Source organism: Paroedura picta, chromosome 1 (assembly GCF_049243985.1).
Source record: "Paroedura picta isolate Pp20150507F chromosome 1, Ppicta_v3.0, whole genome shotgun sequence".
NCBI classification, from domain to species: domain Eukaryota; kingdom Metazoa; phylum Chordata; class Lepidosauria; order Squamata; family Gekkonidae; genus Paroedura; species Paroedura picta.
This window is the reverse complement of record NC_135369.1, coordinates 114,258,650-114,281,336: the sequence shown is the minus strand read 5'-3', so window position 1 is coordinate 114,281,336 and position 22,687 is coordinate 114,258,650. Positions and strand designations below refer to the sequence as shown.

General features: G+C 44.0%; 1 protein-coding gene across 2 annotated transcripts; it reads right to left on the bottom strand.

The window, feature by feature from the left end:
• Positions 1–1,064: 1,064 nt before the first annotated feature.
• Positions 1,065–15,397, bottom strand: HDDC2 (HD domain containing 2). Of its 2 annotated transcripts, none has more exons than XM_077300295.1 (6): positions 15,218–15,393; positions 14,084–14,205; positions 13,392–13,494; positions 11,601–11,669; positions 4,524–4,662; positions 1,065–1,228 (listed from the first exon to the last, which is right to left on the bottom strand). In XM_077300295.1, the coding sequence occupies exons 1-6, from the start codon at positions 15,260–15,262 to the stop codon at positions 1,119–1,121; spliced, it is 588 nt and encodes a 195-aa protein (XP_077156410.1). In that variant the 5' UTR covers positions 15,263–15,393; the 3' UTR covers positions 1,065–1,118. The 2 variants fall into 2 exon arrangements, with proteins under 2 accessions (XP_077156410.1, XP_077156416.1); XM_077300301.1 differs by lacking the exon at positions 1,065–1,228 and adding an exon at positions 2,241–3,082 and having other exon boundaries at positions 15,218–15,397.
• Between the last annotated feature and the right edge of the window lie 7,290 nt (positions 15,398–22,687).

Here is a 22,687-nt window from a genome sequence, read left to right as displayed (position 1 = left end):
AAAAAAAAAATCACTCTTTCTGCAACTTGGTACAATAAGATCATTTAAAAGTTGCTGTGTTTCGTGCTCTCCCCACAAAGGATATTATTGCAAAGAATGCATCTCAATGAAAATGCAACACAAGCTCAGGTGTGCATATTTTTGAGAGGGATATTAACTACCATTATTACAAAGAGATCAGTTGTGCCCTCCTCCCCAAGAACTGGATCCAGATCAGCAATTTGTTGTTGTTGTTGTTAGGTGCGAAGTCGTGTCCGACCTATTGCGACCCCATGGACAATGATCCTCTAGGCCTTCCTGTCCTCTGCCATTCCCCAGAGTCCATTTAAGTTTGCACCTACTGCTTCAGTGACTCCATCCAGCCACCTCATTCTCTGTCGTCCCCTTCATCTTTTGCCCTCAATCGCTCCCAGCATTAGGCACTTCTCCAGTCCTTCTTCTCATGAGGTGGCCAAAGTATTTGAGTTTCAACTTCAGGATCTGGCCTTCTAAGGATCTACTCTAGGACTGACCGGTTTGTTCGCCTTGCAGTCCAAGGGACTCGCAAGAGTCTTCTCCAATTCAAAAGCCTCAATTCTTTGACGCTCGGCCTTCCTTATGGTCCAACTTTCGCAGCCATACATTGCAACTGGGAAGACCATAGCCTTGACTAAACGCACTTTTGTTGGCAGGGTGATGTCTCTGTTTTTTAGGATGCTGTCTAGATTTACCATAGCTTTCCTCCCCAAATATATAAATTTAAAAGAGCAGGGCAGTTGTCACCTGGCAAGTAGCTCCCAAGCCTTTGGCTGAAGCTGAGCTAGCTGTTAAGATACTACGTGGACAGCCTACCCAGATTTGCCCAGCCTATTTCCCACCGCAAGAAAGCTGCTCCTGGCCCCTCTTGCAGCTTTTCATCATTTATCTAAGAATCAGTACATATTTCACTCAGCCCCTGATTTCAAAAAATGGGAACACTGTCACTCACTTTGATGAGAGTTGCCCAAAATCAGAGCACTGGGCACAGGAGACCTTCTGAGTTGCTGATGCCACCTTAAGGCAAATGATTAAAACCAATACACCACTCTGAGAGCATTTTTTTAATTGTAGGTAATAGTTCAAAATATTCAAAGGATGACTCAAGATGCTGGATCACTGTTCGGTGCAGCAGCAGCAGCAGCTATTTTTGTATTTCTTTCTGTATTTATGGCCGACACAAGATGAACAATTTCTGGATGATTAAATCTTCCTGCAAATCAAGAGATCAGTTAGTTAACCTGCTTTCTCATTTTGATAGGTGCTAGAAGATCTAACCACTTCTCAACACAAACTGCTTACTGCACATTCCTTCTCATCCCATTAATCTTTGTGGCCTATTCTATAAACCTCAACAGAAGCATGAACAGAGTAATGTAGGGACATTGCCACAAATTATACAAGGCCAGTGATTCATACTACTATAGCAGAGGAGGCAATTCTGTATAGGCCATATACTTCTAATGTGTCAATAGTATAGACCACTGCAAACAATGCAACTGATTCCACGTGCCTAACATGTTTTCAAAGACAGTAAGCCATGTTTGTGACAAGCATGCCAGAATTTTGTTTGGGGGGGGGGGGGAGAATCTCACAATGTAAAGAAAACATGCTTGTCTAAAGTAGTTCTATTTTCATTTCCATCCCACCTTTTGACTCACAAACATGTAGGGAGTTCAACCATTTTGGGAAAGCAATTTAACTTTGTATAATAAGGTACATGTAAACAACTTGGTAATCACTGCAGATGGGGACTGCAGCAAAGAAATTAAAAGACGCTTGCTCCTGGGGAGGAAAGCTATGGCAAATCTAGAGAGCATCCTAAAAAGCAGAGACATCACCCTGCCAACAAAAGTGCGTTTAGTCAAGGCTATGGTATTCCCAGTTGCAATGTATGGCTGCGAAAGTTGGACCATAAGGAAGGCCGAGCGTCAGAGAATTGAGGCTTTTGAACTCTGGTGCTGGAGAAGACTCTTGCGAGTCCCTTGGACTGCAAGGCGAACAAACCGGTCAGTCCTAGAGGAGATCAGCCCTGACTGCTCTTTAGAAGGCCAGATCCTGAAGATGAAACTCAAATACTTTGGCCACCTCATGAGAAGGAAGAACTCCCTGGAGAAGAGCCTAATGCTGGGAGCAATCGAGGGCAAAAGAAGAAGGGGGCGACAGAGAATGAGGTGGCTGGATGGAGTCACTGAAGCAGTAGGTGCTAACTTAAATGGACTCCGGGGAATGGTAGAGGACAGGAAGGCCTGGAGGATCATTGTCCATGGGGTCGCGATGGGTCGGACACGACTTCGCACATAACAACAACAACAAAACAACTTGGTTTAATCACTTCTGCAAAGTTTAGAGTTGAAGCTGCCTTATACTGAATCAGTCAATACTGTCTACTCAGACTGGTAGCGGCTCTCCAGGGTCTCAGGCAGAGGTTTTTCACATCACCTCCTCTGCCTGATCCTTTAAATGGGAGATAACAGTGATGGAACCTAGACCTTCTGCATGTGAGGAAGATACTCTGCAACATAGCCTCAGCCCTTCCTAATTTTGCATGGCAGAAGAATTTATGATGTACATCTTTTTGGAGACTCAGAAGATTGTTCAGGTCCAGCCTTTATTTAAGGGGGGGGGGGGACAACAAGTCATAACTGACATGATAATCCCATAGAGACATTCAGAGGTGGTTAGCCACTGCCTGCCTCTGTACAGGGACCTTGACTTCCTTGGTAGTCTTCTAACCCTGTATCAACAGTCTACATTTCTAGTTCTGTTCTGGAGGGACCAGAGATGGAAGATAGATTCCGTTTATGCGTGAAGATAACCCTACAAGAAAAAGTTGGCATATCCTTTGGGTACACCTATTTGTTGTGAACACGTAAATAAAGCCAATATTTGCAAAAATACCTAACATATTTTGGCTGCACATGAGAATCTGGCTCTCAAAATAAATCTGATTCAAATGTGACAAATTCATTCAGTGTGTATCTTCAGGGAGTCCAGTTTTCCAAAGGCCAAAGTGTTGTTTTCTTCAAGTTTCCAAGAAGTTGCCAGGCAGGAGTCCAAACAAGACCTGGGCAAGAGGAGCAGCTGATTTTTTGAACTTTGTTTTTTGCAATCTGAAGCCGTCTTAATAACAGGTTACAATCACCTACCCTTCCTCTCCCAACAGGCATCCTGTGAGGTAAGTGAGGATGAGAGAGCTCTGAAAGAACTGTGACTGGCTCAAGGTAACCCAGCTGCCTGCATGTGGAGGAGTGGGGAATCAAACCCAGTTCTTCAGATTAAAGGTCGCTGCTCTTAACCACAACACCAAGCACTACACCAAGCTGCCTGGATGGGATGCAGCTTACGGCTGTACCTGTGGCCAGGAATTTGGGGGTGATCTTTGATGTCCCCCTGTCTATGGAGACTCAGATCGCAAAGGCAGCCCAAGTGACTACAGTGATCCATGCAATGGTCACTTCCAGATTAGACTTCTATAACTCGCTCTACATGGGCCTTCCCTTGTCTCTGCCCACGAAATTGCAGTTGGTACAAAATGCGGCTGCTAGGGTCCTCACGAGATCATCTTGGAGGGTCCATGTCCAGCCTATGCTGAAGCAGCTTCATTAGTTGCCAATTAGCTTCCCAATCAGGTTCAAGGTTTTGGTTCTTACCTCTAAGGCCATCTGCAGCCTGGGCACTGCATATCTGAGGGACTGCTTGTCTCCTTATGCCCCCTGCAGGGCTCTTTGCTCTGCAAGTATGAATCTGCTGGTTGTCCCTGGTCCCTGTAAGCCATGTCTGGCTTCGACCAGGGCCAGGGCCTTTTTGGTCCTGGCCCCTACCTGGTGGAATGAGCTCCTGGAAGAACTGAGGGCCCTGCCAGAGCTGTCAATATTCCGCAAGTCCTGTTAGACGGAGCTCTTTCGCTAGGCATTTGGTTGGGGCCAGGCCAAGACGATCAGGTCCCTCCCTGCTTAGGCCCCTGTGGAGACACTGGCCCTGGTCAGCTGCACACAGGAGCCTCTTCTGACTATAGGGAACTAGCGTGGCCTGTGGGCAGCGATGATGGGGAGGGAAATAGATTAGTTTTGTCCGCCATGAAGACTGCTGTTGCTTTATGCGGTTTTATTGTTTTTATTGCAAGCTGCCATGAGCTGGCTGTGGCGGACGTGGCGGGTAATAAATACAAGCATAAATAAATTGAAGCTGCCTTCTCAACATTTAAAAAAACAAAACCTGAAACAGTCTGGAAGTGCTGTTTTTATAATTGGGGGTGAACACAGTACGCAAATTAGATGAAGAGGATTAGTATTGGCTCTGTGGGGATTGTCCCAGGTTGGGAGGTTTCAATCCTGCCTCACATCATGATCCCTGTATGAACTGGGCATGTGTAAGCTGCAGAAGTGTGGGATGCTTCATTCAAAGACTTCAGCCATCGTATGTGGTTTGACCCACATAGTACACAAGCATAGCAATTCTCTCTTCAGTATTTTTCTCCTATTATAAATAACACAAACATCGCTTACCTGCTGTGGAATCATAAAAATCCTGTAGTCTTCCAGGGTTTTTTTCTATCTCTTCATACTCAAAAGCTTGAAGTATCATCTCACATTGATCCAACTCTTTCACAAACCTTGCTTCAGCACTAGACTGGTATTCATATTCCTAAATGGAATGAGCATCATTAAAATATATTTAACTCCCTTTTATTGAGAGGGAAGATCAAAGAAATCACATAGTTGTGCACAGTGTATACTATGTATCTACGGATCGCTACCCATTTGTGATGGTCCATGTGGGAACGAATGACATGTCCCTGAATACCATCGCTCCTATTAAAAAAGACTATCAAGATCTGGGGAGGAAGCTCAAGCAAATGGGGGCACAAGTGGTATTCTCTTCAATCTTGCCTGTCAAGGGAAGAGGAATACGTCGGGAGAGGAAGATAATGGAGGTGAATCACTGGCTGCGTAGTTGGTGCCGGCAGGAGAGATTTGGTTTCTGGGACCATGGGATAGGCTTTCTTGAGGAAGGCCTACTAGCACCTGATGGACTGCACTTATCAAAACTGGGGAAGAATGTGTTTGGCAGGAACCTGGGGAGATTCATCAGGAGAGCTTTAAACTAAAGCCACTAGGGGAAGGAGACGATCAACATAGGGAGTGTATGGAAGGAAAACGATCGGAGGCAGCCCAACCGGCAAGGCCAGCTCATAGGGAACCAAAAGTAAAAGGATTCAGATGTCTTTATACTAACGCCCGAAGCATGGGCAATAAAAAGGAAGAGCTGGAACTTCTCATGCTGATGGAAAGGTATGATCTAGTAGGCATCACAGAAACTTGGTGGAATGATTTTCATGACTGGAATGTAATGGTGGATGGATATGAACTGTTCAGAAAAAACAGAATAGATCGAAGAGGTGGAGGAGTGGCACTGTATGTGAGGAAAGGGCTTACCTGTCAGGAAATTCTAGTGGAGGAGAGAATATCTACAGTGGAAAGCATCTGGGTGAAAATAAGCGAGGGGAAAACAAACAGTGTGGTGGTTGGTGTCTGCTACCGACCGCCTGACCAACGAGAGGATGTGGATGCTGCACTTTGTGAGCAGCTTGAGAAAATATCCAAGCGGCAGGACCTTGTCATCATAGGTGACTTCAATTTCCCAGATGTGTGCTGGGAAACAAACTCTGCGAAGCGTCCTCAGTCATGCAACTTTCTGACCTGCCTGGCTGACAATTTCATTTATCAAATGGTAGATGAACCCACAAGAGGTTCAGCCATACTGGACTTAATACTGACCAACAGGCAAGAGTTGGTGGATGAGGTGAAGGAGGTGGGGACCCTAGGGGGAAGTGACCATGTCCTCATAGAATTCCTTTTGAGATGGGGAGCCAAGGAAGCTTGTAGTCAGACGCGGATGTTGGATTTTCGTAGGGCAAACTTTAATAAACTCAGAGACATGATGAGTGTCATACCACGGACGAGAATGCTGGAAGGGAAGGGAGCATGTGAAGGGTGGGCGCTACTCAAACAGGAGCTATTGCATGCTCAATCAATGACTATCCCAGAAAGACGAAAACACTGCAGGAGCTCTAAGAAGCCTATTTGGATGAACAGATAACTTCAAGAGGAACTAAGAAAGAAAAGGAAAATGTTCAGGAAATGGAGGGAAGGACAGAGCTCTAAAGAAGAGTACCTACAGGTTACTAGGCACTGTAGATCAATCATCAGAAAGGCCAAAGCTGAGAGTGAGCTAAGATTGGCCAGGGAAGCCCATTGTAACAAGAAAAGATTTTTCAGTTATGTGAGGAGCAAACGTAAAGTAAAGGAGGCAATAGGCCCACTGTTGGGTGCGGATGGACAAACTCTAACGGAAGATGCAGAGAAAGCAGAAAGGCTTAGTGCCTATTTTACATCTGTTTTTTCCCACAGGTCAAAGTGTTTAGGCACATCTAGAGATGGCCATAGCCAAAGGACAGTGTCTGGGTGACACTGTGTGTGAACGAGACCTTGGGGTACTTGTGGATTGTAAACTAAACATGAGCAGGCAGTGTGATGCAGCGGTAAAAAAGGCAAATGCCATTTTGGGCTGTATCAACAGAGGCATCACATCAAAATCACAAGATGTCATAGTCCCATTGTATACGGCACTGGTCAGACCACACTTGGAGTACTGTGTGCAGTTCTGGAGGCCTCACTTCAAGAAGGACGTAGATAAAATTGAAAGGGTACAGAGGAGAGCGACGAGGATGATCTGGGGCCAAGGGACCAAGCCCTATGAAGATAGGTTGAGGGCCTTGGGAATGTTCAGCCTGGAGAAAAGGAGGTTGAGAGGGGACATGATAGCCCTCTTTAAGTATTTGAAAGGTTGTCACTTGGAGGAGGGCAGGATGCTGTTTCTGTTGGCTGCAGAGGAGAGGACACGCAGTAATGGGTTTAAACTTCAAGTACAACGATATAGGCTAGATATCACGAAAAGGTTTTTCACAGTCAGAGTAGTTCAGCAGTGGAATAGGCTGCCTAAGGAGGTGGTGAGCTCCCCCTCACTGGAAGTCTTCAAGCAAAGGTTGGATACACACTTTTCTTGGATGCTTTAGGATGCTTAGGGCTAATCCTGCGTCGAGCAGGGGGTTGGACTAGATGGCCTGTATGGCCCCTTCCAACTCTATGATTCTATGATTCTATGTATCACCAATTATATAATTTGCATAGGAGGCAAATTACTCACAAAAATTGTCCTACATTTTATTGTCTGTGATTAACCCTGTAAGTTTGGTAAAAGCTCAGTATGAATCATATGCAAACCTAGAGTCCAGGAAATTACTGTCTGACCAGACAATATCCAGTTGGAGATCTTAAACATGTAATTATCATATCCAAGACAGGAAAAAACCTTTACCTGGACAAGCCTTTCTCATTTTTTTTTTACTGTCAAGAAATCCCTGAAACATTCTTCAGGCTTCGAGATACCTCAGAAGTGATGTGCAAAATATGGTTGGAAGGCACAGCTCTATACACAACTAGCCGAGGCCCCTCCCCTTCCCACCCTCCCCTGGGGTCACCACTCCCCTTCCCACCCCCTTCAGGCCCATCATTGGTCATTTACAGGAATATGACCATAAATGGTCATTTCACCCAATAAATATTTTATAATACATTAAAAATTAATTATCTCCCACTGATTCAGGAAACCCTGCCAAGGCTGCCAAGATATCCCAGGGTTTCATGAATCCCTGGTTGAGAAAGCTTGACCTAGACACAACCTTCAGCTAAGAGGCTTCTCAGAGCCCTACAACATTTACAAGTGTCACTTTAGGCTGTCCCCCCCCCAGTCATTTCTCAATGTTTAAATACTTATTTCTTCAACAGGCTACTGCCACCAACTGCTACTTCTAGATTTCATTTTCAACATCATAAAAGTACCCCCAACTTCTATTTTTAAGTTCAGAGTATTTGGAAATTACATACAGTATTTGCTGGCGTATAAGACTACTTCCCCCCCTGAAAAACATGCCTCCAAGTGGGGGGGTCGTCCTATACGCCGGGTGCACTTCAGTTGGGATAGACATAGCTGCCCATAGTGGCCTCCTGATGCCCATAGTGGCCTCCCAATACCTGCCCACCTCATTCTACATTACATCCAGTATCGCGCGGTATCCAGCGCGGCCACGGCGGGTCATCAGCGTGGCTGCGGCGAGCATCAGCAGCGAGCCAGGGATGCCAGCCTTTTCGGCGTGACCGGCCTGTTCTGCTCGGCGGGAAGCAGTGGCGCTCCGGCCGGCCCCTTGTCTTTGCAGAGCTCGCACATGCGCACTAGTGCCAGTCACAGGGAGATGCAGGGGCAGGCCGGAGGCACTGCGGTCGCGCTGCTGCCGTACAATGGTGACAATGACAGGTACTGTAATGTAATGTAACAAACTATATTTTGAGTGGGAATGTTGGGGGGTCGTCTTATATGCCCAGTCATCTTATACGCCGTCAAATATGGTACTTGTATGCAATGCCTGAAGTAGCTACAAAGAGGTTTATCTGCCCATTTATAAATATGAGAAATTTCAATTTATTTTTCAGCTTTTAGCTCACTGTTCCCTGGGGATTAAGGGCACAATATAGTTCTTTAAAACTTATAAAACTTACACAGTGCTTCCCCAGTTCTGCAGTCTGTTGAGATTGTTGTAATGTCATGACTGTTACTTATATCTACGATGTTCCATGTAATACCTCCCCAGACATTCCATGGAAACCGCCCTGAGACATACAGGCGGGTGGTATAAAAATCTAAGAAATAATTTTAAAAACTGGCCAGCTCTGCATTTTCTGCAGAGAGAGAAGGGGTCAGTATGCAGAGATATCAGCTCACTACTCAGGTTGATTAGACGAAGAAAGGCAGTCTCAAATTTATTATATAGTAAGTATTATTGTTTCTAAGCTGAAAACAGTATTAGGGTGTTATATCAAAAGTACTAACATCCCCCAGAGGACATCTGTCAGCCAACTTGAAAACTGAAGCATTCATTTAAACATATCCCAAAATGGTATTGTAGACTCAAACAATGGGTTAACTGATTCCAAAAGTACCATCAGAATCTTTAGCTCTTAGCTTTGAATATATCTAAGAGGATTCCTGTACTATTTTTTTTGTTCTTTCAATTCATAATCAAGAGTTAAGAAGTAGTTAGTTTTCATAGTCATTCCCTTTCCTCAGGAAATATCAGAAACTAACAGCAAAGCCGATTGCATCCAGGAATGCAACAGGCGCTAGGTGTGGCTTTGGATTGTATGTTGTGGCATGTTATAATTCTTAAGTGTATTGATTGCAGAAGTGTTAGCAGGATGGTCATCCTCCCAGGAAAAGAGATGTGGACTCACTTCTCCATGTTGCCTCATGGATTTGTGGTTGTCTGGTGTTTTGATGCTGTGGTTTTTGGCAGGCATGGATCTGTGATTTTTGTGCTGTATTCTGTGACTATCAACACAATACGTGATCCAATGATGAATGTGGGCTGGGCCAATGCAAAAACCCTGAGGATTCATGAAGAGATGTGCTTTGAATTATGTTTTGGCTCGCTGGTGTTGCCAAGCAGGCATGGAGCCATGATTTTGGTGGGCTGGGGCAGCTGTCAGCATCAGCTGATGGGTGCACTGGAGACTGCTGCAGCCAGCTTGCTTAGCAACTGTTGCAAACAGCCCCATCCCCACTTTAAATGCCTGCCTAGTTCCATTACAGTGTTTTAGAGGGAGTTAAGAAAGCCTCACTATGCTGTACATGAGGTACACATGTTCAGTTATTCCACAGGCATAACCAAGCCACAAGTGACCAAATGTGCACACTACAAATGATTTTTAATGACCAAGATGAAAGGAACATATTGAATTCTTGGTGGATGGAAGTAGGCGTCTGGATTCTGTTCCTGCACAAGGCAGAAAAGTACCCCACAGCACAATAAAAATGAAGAGGCTCCCCATGGACTAGTCACAACCTCCTAACATTTCTCAAGAGACAAGGATGAAGGAGAATCTTCAGAATAGAGAGCTGGCTCTCATTTACTGTCTAATTATTGACTGTTCTCTGTAACACTGATATTTAAAACCCATTTTGCTCAGATACCCTAGAATAGTGATCCCCAACCTGTGGGCCGCAGACCACATGTGGTCCTTCGACTAATTGGAGGTGGGCCCCGAAGGACGCCTTCTCCCCCCCCCCCCCCGGCCCTTTACAACACACTTTGGGTGTCATTGTCTCCCATCACTCCCAGATAGGACTATCTCGTTGCAGAGAAACAAGCTCAGGGCTCCCATTGATTTGTCATAAGTTAAAATTTCCACGAAAACAAAATGTTCCTTATGTTCATTGTTGTGGCGTGTCTGTATCTTATTTTGAAGGGATGTTTAAACATTACCATAGCGATCAGAGAGTGTTAGGGCAGTGGTTGAGAGTAGAGGAGTAAACTACCCCCCCACCAGGCCTCAGTAAAAGGCGTTGAGTGGTCCCCGGCGTTTAGTGGTCCCCGGTGATAAAAAGGTTGGGGACCACTACCCTAGAAGACTCTATTGGAATCAAGCAGATGAGGGAGCAGATAGTGACCCTCATTAATTTGAAATCTACAACCTAATAGAGAAGTATGTTTTTAACGAATGCTGCCACAGGCCATCAAGATTAGGATCTTGACAGCTCCCTTCTGGGAGAAATTGTGGTATACAAGAGGAACACATAAGACAAAATACTATTTATTAAAATGTGTATACTTCTACCTCCACACCCAACAAATAGGTTTCAGAATAAACATACACGCACTCAGTTGACTTAGGAGTTACTCAATCTAGGCATATATGGCAGTGCAAGTTATTAGACTCCAGAAATGTGTATATTATCTTTATGATTCATAATTTAACACTTTCTCACATCTAATTTCCTAGAATAATTCAGCCTGCTTTACATTAAGTGGTTATGCTTAATTGCTTAGCTGAAAGCATCGAAGGATAAATACCCAAATCTGGATGTTTTTATGCACCATAAAAATCCTACGAAGAAAGCCATGTCAATAAATACCTAGCAACTTCCTCCAGTACCCTTCACCAGACATTATTTACCAAGTCCAATCTAGCCACCTAGCAACATAGCAACATATTATTTATTGTCAGTTGTTGCCCTTTGAATTCATAGTAACACAAGAAGAAAAAAACCTGTGTTTTCAAGTTATCAAGTTCCCTATGTGGCTAGATTTGGCTAGAGTATTCACAAATTTTGCAGGCTTGTCTTAAAATTTTCATTCTGGATACAGTAAATCTATCCACATCTATGATGTGAATCTCAGCTGTCTATTTCCATAACCTATTCAATAGGCAAAAAGACCTCTTTAGAACAGTAAAAAGACAAGTATAAATTAACAGATAGACCGTTCATGCACTGGAGGTTTCATGCCAGGCTGCAGGCTGGAGTTTTAGTCATGGCAGGTTATCCCACCTCTTCCTGCACCCACATGGGAAGCACTTGGCCTTGTGCACATTGTCTGCCCCTGATTTGTGCTCCTTCACAGGAGCTGGGGCAGTAAAGTTCCCAGTGCATAAATGGTCTTAGCCGTATTTCAGATGTTAAACGCTTACCTCCCAAAGTTCATAAATTTCTTTCTTTAAGTCTTCTGATAGCAATTGGGTCAGATGTTTCATAGCATCCTGAAAAATAGAATGTTTTAACTATCAGATCAGCAGCATAGGTCTCCAGGTAATCAAAGGAGAAATCTGGCTAAGGTACATACATTTAAGCTAGTTATGGCTTCAGCAAGGCCGCCATTATGCACGGCCACCAAAACGGTGATTTGGAAAACGTGGAGGGGGAAGACGCGAAGCAAACTGGTTATGCACGGGACTGGACACAACGGTGGCAAAACCCAGAGTAACCGATTATGCACGCGGTGACCCTGGCGCCACTTCTGGTTGCGCCCTGGTTACCCGAAAGCTGCTCTTTCTTCCGCGTTTCGCTAATGCGGCTTTTCAGCGGCATGCACCGAATCTGCGGCCAGTTGCAGCAGGCTCCATGCGTTATCGGTGATTTTAGTCACTGCCATTCCACCCCGAATGCGCGCTATCCCCCCAGTGCATAATGGGCCCAAGTGGTGGAAATTCTTTTTAATGCCTTCAGGTATAAGGCTTTCACTAACTAGCCCTGAGGTTGAATACTTAAACCCACATGATTCCTCCTGCAACCTTTCCCAAGAGTCAAACTAAACAGTACAAGGTCTTTTCATCACCAGAGACAGGCTTAACAATCGGGTATACTATTATCTTCAGAGGCAGAGGTATAACCACTCCACCAACCTACAGGCAGAGCTACTCTTCAAACTGCTTTCTTGCTGCACTCTCCCTGGAGGCAGATCTGAACAAGCTCCTCCTGTGTTTCCCCCTCTAGCATTCCATCCCACCTCTGAAAGGCAAGGATGCTGAAGCAGTACTCCCGTAAGCTCAGTGACTGTTTCTTTCCCTTCAGGAACCAGACAGTTTCCTATCCCTCATGTCTCCCCAGCAGAACAAGGGTTATACAAACAACATGCCAAGGAGACAATGTTAATGTAATTACATTAACAATGATAATATAATTAAGGGAATTATGGGGGTTTTATTGTGTTTTATCTTTTTATTATTGTAAACCACCATGAGCCCAATTGGAAACGGCAGCATAGAAATCGAAATATAAATAAATAAACAAACAAACGTTGGCGTGTGTGCTGGTAATTATTATAGTAATAATATAGTAAACACGTGGGGTTGCTGACTTCATAAGATCTCTCTACATATTTCACTTATAAGCACGTAGAACTTTTACATACCTTTAAATGAACACAAACCGATTGGAGGCAGAGCTTGTCACCACAATGCTGCCTCCTTCACATAAAGGTAAAGGTTGATTGACTGGGTCATGTCTGACCCTTGGGGTGACGCCCTCTAGCGTTTTCATGGCAGACTCAATACGGGGTGGTTTGCCAGTGCCTTCTCCAGTCATTACCGTTTACCCCCCAGCAAGCTGGGTACTCATTTTACCGACCTCGGAAGGATGGAAGGCTGAGTTGACCTTGAGCCGGCTGCTGGGATTGAACTCCCAGCCTCATGGGCAAAGCTTCAGACTGCATGTCTGCTGCCTTACCTGCACCACAAGAGGCTCCTTCACATAAATGTACGTAAATATTTTCCAGAATTATATCTAGAAGGCACTTGTGGCAGTTATTCTGCTAATAGCTTTAAACTCACATATCTTCCCAGGCTAGAGAAAGATTCTAGCCTAATACAGGATGCCTAATACAATTGACAAGGGAGTCATGGTGTTTTAAAAAAAAATCTTTCAGACACTTTGCTTTTCACAAATTCTGTACACAAACATACTCTCTATGACATCAGACCAACCTCTTCCCGTCTATGTTTCTCCTCTTTAGTAATGTTATCAGCAGGAGCGATGTCACCAACAATGCACTCGGCCATATCATGAACCAGAGCAAGTCGCATGCATCTGGGATGAAGAGAAGCATTTAAGAATTAGACTTCCTCTCATATTTCTAAATCAAAGTTTATTACATCAAACTTCATTCACCGTATATTTTAAGCAACCTCTTCAAAAACCTCCTATAATAATATCTCTTTCACTAAAACTCCTGGAATTGTACAAGAGTATAACATCCTTTCCATCCGAGTAATCTTTGACGTAATTAAACCTGGCTGGATATTGGCCTGTTAAAACCTGTCTCCGTTTTCAAAACTCCACAAATTAAATCACAAGTGTCAAACATTAAGAGTTCTTTGTGATCTAGCTGAATAAGTCTTCCAGAGGATGCTGCAATGAAGCCATCGTCAATAAAAGTATAGTTTCTATTTCTCTGCTACTTGCAGGGTTTGGAAATATACAAATCTGATGATTGTTCAACAAGCTTGGGAGCAAGCCCCACTGAAATCAACAAGACAAGTTAGTTATGCATAACAAGTCCTGGTGATTTCAAGGGACATAGATTCCACTGCCTTTCTTCAGGATTGAGCCCTTTATCTGCAGTTCTGCATACTGATCATGAGATACCTACAAGGACATAAATTCTTAGTATACTCACCTATCTTTATTAAGTGTTTTATCTTCAGTTACCAAAGCCATGACTGCCATCCTGTACATATGATCTGAGACACTCTCTGGATTTGCTACATTCCTATATACCCAGCCTGTCCGTGGTACTCTCTAGTTGAAAACAGGTTGAGCAATACTGTCAAGAATTTGCCACTATTCCCTGATATACAGCTGACCATCATGTTGCTTCCCAGTGTTATTACAACAAAGAAAAAACCTTTGGCTCAGCTCAGAAGGTGAATCTCATATGAGCAAGAGTATATGAGCAACTAGAAATAGCAGTGTTCTGGGGTGAAACCACTTATTTTGTTGCTCCAAACAGAAAGGGCTGTTATTGCCAAGTAGCCCAGTGACGGTCTTACCCCCCCCCCCACCACCCCATCCATCCATGCACTTGGAACCAGTTCTCACTTCTTTGGCCTCAACCCATTGTCTCAGCTGAATAGCTGTTTAATTTAGTGCCACCCTTGCCACAGGCATATTTACTCAGAAGAAGTCAGTTCCACCTTTCAATAATACCGCTTGCTCTCAGATGAGAATAGGCTGAATTGCAGCCTTAAGTACTCCCGTGCCTTTCCTCTGGCATTCCTTGTCCACCACTATGCCCTCTGCATCAGCCCCACTTCCCCCACGCTCCTTCCATCTTAACAGCATAGGGGTGCCAACCTCCAGGTGGGTACTGGGGACCCCCTGGAATAGCAGTGCATCAACAGACTACAGAGATCACCTTCCCTGGAGAAAATGGATGCTTGGGACAGTGGATTTTGTGGCATTGTGACCCACTGAGATCCCCCATCCCACTCCATCCCCAAATCTCCAGGAGTTTCCCAACCTTGATCTGGCACCGTACCCTCCCATCCCCCACTCGTAGCCAGAGGGGTCCTGGCAGTCCTATTTAACTACATGCAAGATACAACCACCCTCCAACAGCTAGCAAAGGCGAACGGGCGTAAAGGGGCTAGTATCTCCATGCAGGAGCAACCCTGGCTTTGACGAAAACGGCTTCCCTAAGAAATGCCCAAGGAGCACCACGTTAATAGTTGCAGAAGGGGCTGGGCACTGGGGAACCGTCGGGGTCGCCAGACTAAGGGAAAGCGACCTCGGCCACCCTCCCTAGGCTCACCTTCAGCTGCCCCACCAGCCTCATAAACTGCAACAAGCTCCCCATACCGCCTCTACCACCGCACAGGGCACGCAACGCGCGGGAACCGGCCAAGTCCTGTCTGCAAGAGGAAGTGGCATCAGCGCCGCGCCAGGCAGCTCCTGCGAAGCGGATTGGCTGGAGGCAAGACGGCTGCGCCGCCGTTACCTCGTCTGGTACCGTCTCTCCCTGCTCCGCGAATGCGAGCTGGACTCGTGGGTTCCTTTGAACGGGGGCGCGGCGCCCTGGGCGCCACCTCGTCTGGAGGCTGGGCGGCCGAGGAGCAAAAGGAGCTGCGCGGAGTTACGCAGAGCCCGTTCGTGCTTTGCCCCTGTGGCTTTGACCGGGATTGCTTTGGCCGCCTGATTAAACGCGAGGATTTTTTGCTCGAGTGAATTCAGACGCGGTTGTAGAGGAGCGCTCCTTTAGCCCCCTCTGTACGTGAATGCTATTTCATGGAGTGACTTAAAGTCCAAACGTTAATCTGAAAGACTGGTATATTATTATTATTTCGGATAAATGTTGCCAAATGATCAAGCTTGTTGCAAATTAGGAACCTGAGGAACGTGTCAAAAAAAGGAACTTTTTGTAGTATTATAATTGAGTAGTGGCAACAAAGTACTGTTAATTTCGCTGCTTAAATTTCTTTGTGGTCAGAAATGATGAGCTTGTAACTCTCAGGATATGTCCCTTAAACATATATTGTGGGCACCCCCCGTCAGTTTTTCAGGGAAAAAGTTATTACTCAGATTCAATCAATCAAACTTTATTACAGTTGTTCAGACCAAGTTATATGAAGTCAATGCATAAAAATTACTCCGATTGGTTTTGTATTACAATGTTCATTGATGTTTGAGAATGTTTATGTACTCTCTTTTTCATATTTCAAAATGTCCTTTGTTTCAGAACATTTCTAAATACATTAAAATCTATGTAAAACCCAATATAAAATTTCACAGCAAAATTCCAAATATATACAAACTAGTAATCAAGCCCGTTGTATCTAAATACAGCGGAGTGCGGCTGACGGGGGCTCCCTTTGTCGGGGGCCTGACATAAATATATATGGATTTTAAGTTCCCCCCTTGCTCTTTTTTTCGGCAGAGAGACTTAAAAGAAACCCTTCCAATTTATCAAAAATGGTTACACATTATCATTTAACTCACAGGCATAACTAAACCAGGAGTTGAAATAGTAAAAGCCAGTTTGAGTAGGCTGTGATTAGGTAATTCTCTTTCGTTATGGCAGATGGCGCTCTTTGCTAATATATTTATTAATCAGTCTGGTTTGCTATTCTTGTTGACCAGCAGGCCTTTGAATGTAATTTCAGGCAAAAGCCAAGAAGATTATTACTGTACTACTTACAGGGGGAAAAATCATATCACACTATTGACTGCTTAAATGTTGGGCAGAAGTACAATACAAATGTCAACAAAGCTAGTATGTGACACAGCTAGCATATTTGATTTTTTTATCAATTATTATCTATATGCTTAGAAGCCGAAGCCAGGTACATGAACTATTTCATAAGTGTTTCACAATGAACTGTGAGCTAAAATGTTGGGACTGAATACTGGATTATGCAACTTGAGGCATTGGTCTCATCCTAGGAGCGGATCTGCAAGAAATGGTTCTTGAATTATGCACTTCATGAGTATGAAATCAAGATGATAGCTTTTAGCTGGAATACCATCTTGAAATTTTAGCAACAAAGAGAGGTTTTGATTTATGGTTTTCATCTTTCCTTTGTAAACTGCAAGTTAACAGTTTTTTTCCACTTTCAAAACTCAGGAATTCTAGAATTTGTGACACAGCTGTGATCATGGATGGTTTAAAATGCCTATGTGTAGTATAAAAGAAAGCTTTGTATAATCCAGAGAGTCCCATCAATCTGAAGAATATCCATTTTCTATTGTGAAGTTTTAAAATTATTCTTACACCATTGTTTACTGGCAAAGGCAGTGATCAGTTTGAAACCCAAACAGCAAATCAGGAAAATCTCCAAAACATTAATACATTTTCTAAATGGTTTTGATTTTTCATGCCCTTTTCAAATCTTTGCGCTTCAGTCACCTTGCTTCTTGGGATAAGTAGACAGATTTACGACCCACCCTTTAATTCCAGGCTCTGTATGTGATAACCTCAAAAGGCTTCTCTGTTCTGACTTGAATCAGAATTTGCTGACAGTTTTATCATGAACGCTCAAGGCCAAGGTTATGCTTAGCAATTTTTAAAGGGTGGTTTCATTTATGGCTTATGGTGTTGCCATCCTTTCAGAATATTAAATGTTTTGAAAGGCAAATAACTTTTTTTCCATAGCAGATGATCAAATAATGCCAAGCAGGCAATGCTCTAATCCATCTATTCAGCTTGTCTCTTCACATTAGGAAAGATGCATCTCATGCAGGCTTCACAGAATTTTAAGCTGTTTTTTCTTAAAAGTGCTCTGGGTCCCTTCCCCCCTTTTCCTATAAATTATATAAAGAGGAAGTTGCCTTTTTTTATTCCTTCTGGTGGTCAATTTAATTCAGTCCTTCAGCCTCTTGATATAACAAAAAATTGTCAACCTCACCTCTTCCCTACATTTCAAAAAGACAATATTCTAAAGTTGCATTTTTATTGTTCAAAGGAAAAGAAGTGGCTTTTCAATACTGAACAGCAGCCGTTTTGCATTTCTTTCTTTGGAGACTTGCTGGAAAATTACAGCTGTAACACATTTCTTGAGACCCCTTCTTCTTTCCCAGTGTTGCCCCATAGTGGTGGTTTGGAATTTTTCCTTTCCTCTGTCTCTTTGAGCTTTGTTCCCTAATTCATAATCCCTAATTCATTGTCCACAAGGCAGTTTATTTGTCATTGGCAATGTTGGAACAGCTAATGATCACAGACAACCAATCAACAGCATTTTCTCAAATCTTAAACTTGTTAGGGGTAGTAGAACTGTAATGATCTATTGAAAGGGTAGTATACGAGTTGAACTGGTTAGTCTGCTGTAAAACAGTAGAAGTGTCCCTATTTTGACTGACCCTTCTGTGGTGCCTTTATCAAACAGCTCAAGATATGCAAATTTAGAAGGCAAAGTATGTCTCACTGTGTGTAACATTTCTGTATCTTATATTCCAGGAGGACAGATCCAGTAAATAATGTTGCAAAGCTACGTTGAGTCAGTCATGCAGACAATCATAAACAGCATGTTAGGATGTAGTTAGAGCTGGAAATTAAAAAAATAGAATATGCCTTAAAATTGCCATAGAAGTATATCCATGTACTATTTTTCCAAATTTCATTCTTAGTATATTTTTGTAGCGGTGTGTGTGTATGTGTATAAACTAACTAGTATATTTTGGGCTTTTCCTGGGTTTAGTGGGTCAGCTTGTCCAAGGCTACAGGGCGTCCATCTCCTTGACCCAAGGTCTTGTTGCCATCTCTGAGTTGGAAAATAGCTGGAGATTTTGGGGGTGGAGCCTGTGGAGGGACATCAGCATGGTATAATTCTGTATAGTCCAGCTTCTGAAGGAATCATTTCATCCCGGCAAACTGATATATGTTATCTGGAGATCAGTTGTAAATCTGGGTATTTTGAGTCACCACCTGGAGACTGGCAACTCTACATGTTCCCCTGTTCGACCCTTATACTTGCAGATGGAAAACAGGATCATGAAGAACCAGAAAAAGCACAGCTTTAGATGATGCAGTTGGTAGTAGTCTGCTCTTCCTGCTCTGGGAATTTACAAAGTGCTTTCCTTTAGCCAGTTTGGTGTAGTGGTTAGGAGTGCGGACTTCTAATCTGGCATGCCAGATTCGATTCTGCGCTCCCCCACATGCAACCAGCTGGGTGACCTTGAGCTCAACACGGCACTGATAAAACTGTTCTGACCGAGCAGTGATATCAGGGCTCTCTCAGCCTCACCCACCCCACAGGGTGTCTGTTGTGGGGAGAGGAATGGGAAGGCGACTGTAAGCCGCTTTGAGCCTCCTTCAGGTAGAGAAAAGTGGCATATGTTCTTATTATTATTATTACCAAATGTTAGTTTAGCCCCATGGCTCAGAAAGCTTTCTGGGTTCTATCCCAGGTAACCCTAAATCTCAAGGTCTGCTCAATTCCCTGGAACCTTTGAAAATTCTTATACAGAAATCACGAAACTCTTATTACTTTCTAAAACCTAGATAAATTCTGACAAAAAAATATAGCAAAAATTTTATCTTTGTTTAAATATTTGATATATGATGCATCTGGCAAGGCCACCCTGTATTGAGTCTGCCATGAAAACGCTGGAGGGCGTCACCCCAAGGGTCAGACATGACTCGGTGCTTGCACAGGGGATACTTTTACCTTTACCTATATGATGCATGATGAATATTCAGCACAAACTCAAAATTCACAGAAATTAATTCAGCCTTGAGCCCTGTATTGGTTGATTTATGCTGCTCAGGATGATGTTGAAAGTTCTTGCTCACTGCTGAATTTGATGGTACAGTCTAAAACTGAAACTTGGGCTGTTTAGAAGCTGAATCGGAAAGAGCAGGTTTGAAAGCTTTTGCGGCCATGAACTTTAGAAGCGCCTATAGCTCCCACCTACCACGATTAATTAAGAGCTGCATATATTATTGATCTGGGGATAGGTGAGGTTCTATGCTTTGTCCTGATACAAATAAGAAGATCCAACTGAAATATCAACTTTGAAAGTCTGTTTCAGTATTTCTGAAGAGATTATAAGAGTTTATGGCAACACTATGGAATTGCACTCTGGAAATGTAAAGTACAGTTAAAAATTATAAAACCAAGTGAGCAAAGTTTTTGCTGAAGGTGGACTTTGAATGGCTAGGCAGGCTGTGAATGAGTGTCTGACTGGAAGAAAATCCTGGAAAGCCGTGAGTAGATTGAGGGAGGAGGGAATCACCACTGGCTGCTGCCTAGTGAAGGCTGTTGACCCAGGCTTGTAAATCTTACTTGTAAGGTCATTTCCTTCCCCGATTAGATTTTAAAAAATAACACCCATGTGAGTATGTCGACATGGAGATTTCCTACTGTGCTGATTTTTCCTTTCACTGATAAATGAAGGCTTTAAAAAGCTGGGAACCAAGCTTTTTTGATATGTAAACCATGAAACATCACAAATGGCATTAAAAAATTGATGTCTTCACTAAAACATTCATTTTAACATGAGGTGATACAGTACTAGCACAGAACAATGGAGTTATGTTAGGTGCCTTTGACTTCACAGCCACTGTATGGCACTATCAGACATCAGAGTACCTTTATTGGCATAAAATTGCAAAGCATAAAACGAAAATTTCAAACAGTTTTAGATGTAAAATCTATTGTAAAAGATTTTCATTTAAAATTGCCAGTAAAAACTTTGCTACTTTTATAATAGTTGCTGAGTCCCTCACATTTAGTATCATTTTAATCCAGTGTTTCTCATTAACACAGCTGAATTTCAATTTCTTCAGATGATTAGCTAACGGGCGATGAAATACTTCAAACTTAGGACACTCCAGAAGTATATAGTACAACGTGTCAGGGACACTACATCCATATAAACAGTATCTCTCCTGAGGAGGGATCTTCAAAAATCTACCTCGGGTGACATTTGAGGGAAAGATGTTTAAGCGATCTGCTAGAAATGCTCTTCTTAACTGGTGTGTCTCTAAAATTTGGAGATACATGGGCATGGATTTGTAAGATAAGGGAATATCCCAGAAGCGGGAAGAACATACACTGTTGTTAGAGGAGTCCAGAATCTTTGTATCCTGATCTTCTAATCTCTGTGATATTAGCTTTAGTATCGTCCTTTCATCTTGCATGCTAAGGGATGAGATGTCCAGACCCATAATTTGAAGTTTTTTTGACATTTTGCCCAGTATGGCACTATATGCTCATCTACGCATGTGTCATCATCAGACAAGATATGTGACCATAATTAAGGTTGATTGCAGGTAGGCAAGTGAAGGTGGTTTGTAGTGGCATGTAGTGGCATGTTAAGGACAGACCTTGCAGTGCTAGACTATATATATACCATAATGGAAGTATGGGGCAAATTAGCACTTTTGTTTGCTGTGGAGGTCTCCATGATTTGGACAAAAGTCAAAGATGGATCCCCAGTATCACTGCCTTGGGTAATAAAATCAGAGTCCAGGAGCACCTTTAAGACCAACAAAGATTTATTCAGGGCGTGAGCTTTCAAGTGCTAGCACCCTTCGTCAGACTATGATCTTCTTACATGACAGGGAATATATAGCAAAAATCAATTCTGTTACATCAGTAGACTGTGTCACAACCAAATACAGCCAATGATAATCATTTGTCAAAACAACCAATCAATCCCCTAGAATTCAGTGTAATTTACAAAGAGAAACCAAAACGCTGTTATCCGAGATCAAAGGTTATCACCTCCCCACAAGTTGCTTGCTCCATACAACTGTATAAAGTATTGTGCTCCTTCAGACCAACACGGCTACCCATTTGTATCTGCCTTGGGTAAGTTGGCCTTTACCTCCTGAGCCTGATTGCCATTGGAACCTCTGGAATTTTGGCAGCTGGCCTCAGAGAACTTTTCCCACAGTACTTTGGGACGCATGGGGTAGACCTGGCATGCATCACCGAGAGCTGGGTGCGTGAAGGTGAAACAGTCGCCCTTAAAGATCTTGCGCCACCCGGCTTCTCGGTCCTCCATCAGCCCCGGCTCCATGGTAGGGGGGGTGGGGTGGCGATCCTAGTCCGGGACAGCTATGCCTTCAGGGCTCTCCCAGCACCATCGATCCCAGGAGTTGAATGTGTCGGCCTGACGTGGGAATTGGTCGAGAACGTGGCCATCTGGGCGGTGTACCGTTCACCCACTGCCCCGCCCGATGCCCTGCTGGGCCTGCTGGAGGCGGCGGCCGCCTGGACATTGCAGTTCCCCAAATTATTAATTTTGGGGGACTTTAATGTCCATGCGGATTCGTCGGCTCCAGGACCTGGCCTGGACTTGGTGTCGGCCATGGCGACACTGGGGTTCTCGCAGTTTGTTGCTGGTCCCACTCATCAGGCTGGCCACACCCTGGATTTGATCTTTAGTGCTGGTGTTGAGATCGATCTGGTGGCTAACAACATCGTTCCGTGGTCTGACCACCATACCCTGAAGGCTCGCCTACGGATGCCACCCCTCCCCTGTTTGGGTGACGGACGCATTTTAGTCCGCTCACGGAGACTTATGGAATCCGAAGGATTCCTGAATGCTCTGCGGGACCCGATGCCCTCCGGTGTCTCGTTGGAGGCCTTGGTAGAGGACTGGCAGTCCCGCCTGTTGGCCGCCATTGACGAGATAGCCCCTGAGCGCCCTCTCCGCCCTCGCCTCAAGCAGGCTCCGTGGTTTACCGTGGAGCTTCGGGAGAGGAAGAGGGAGGTGAGACGGCTACAGCGAGTGTGGCGGAAGACCCGCGACGAAGCTACAAGAACATCTCATCGCACGC

Excerpts from the sequence above, each read along its gene's own strand:
- HDDC2 (XM_077300295.1), bottom strand. The coding sequence starts at position 15,262 with ATGGGGAGCTTGTTGCAGTTTATGAGGCTGGTGGGGCAGCTGAAG. Across the intron at positions 13,495-14,083 it reads AAAACACTTAATAAAGATAG|ATGCATGCGACTTGCTCTGG; the intron begins GTGAGTATACTA and ends TCTTCATCCCAG. Across the intron at positions 4,663-11,600 it reads AAATTTATGAACTTTGGGAG|GAATATGAATACCAGTCTAG; the intron begins GTAAGCGTTTAA and ends CATTCCATTTAG.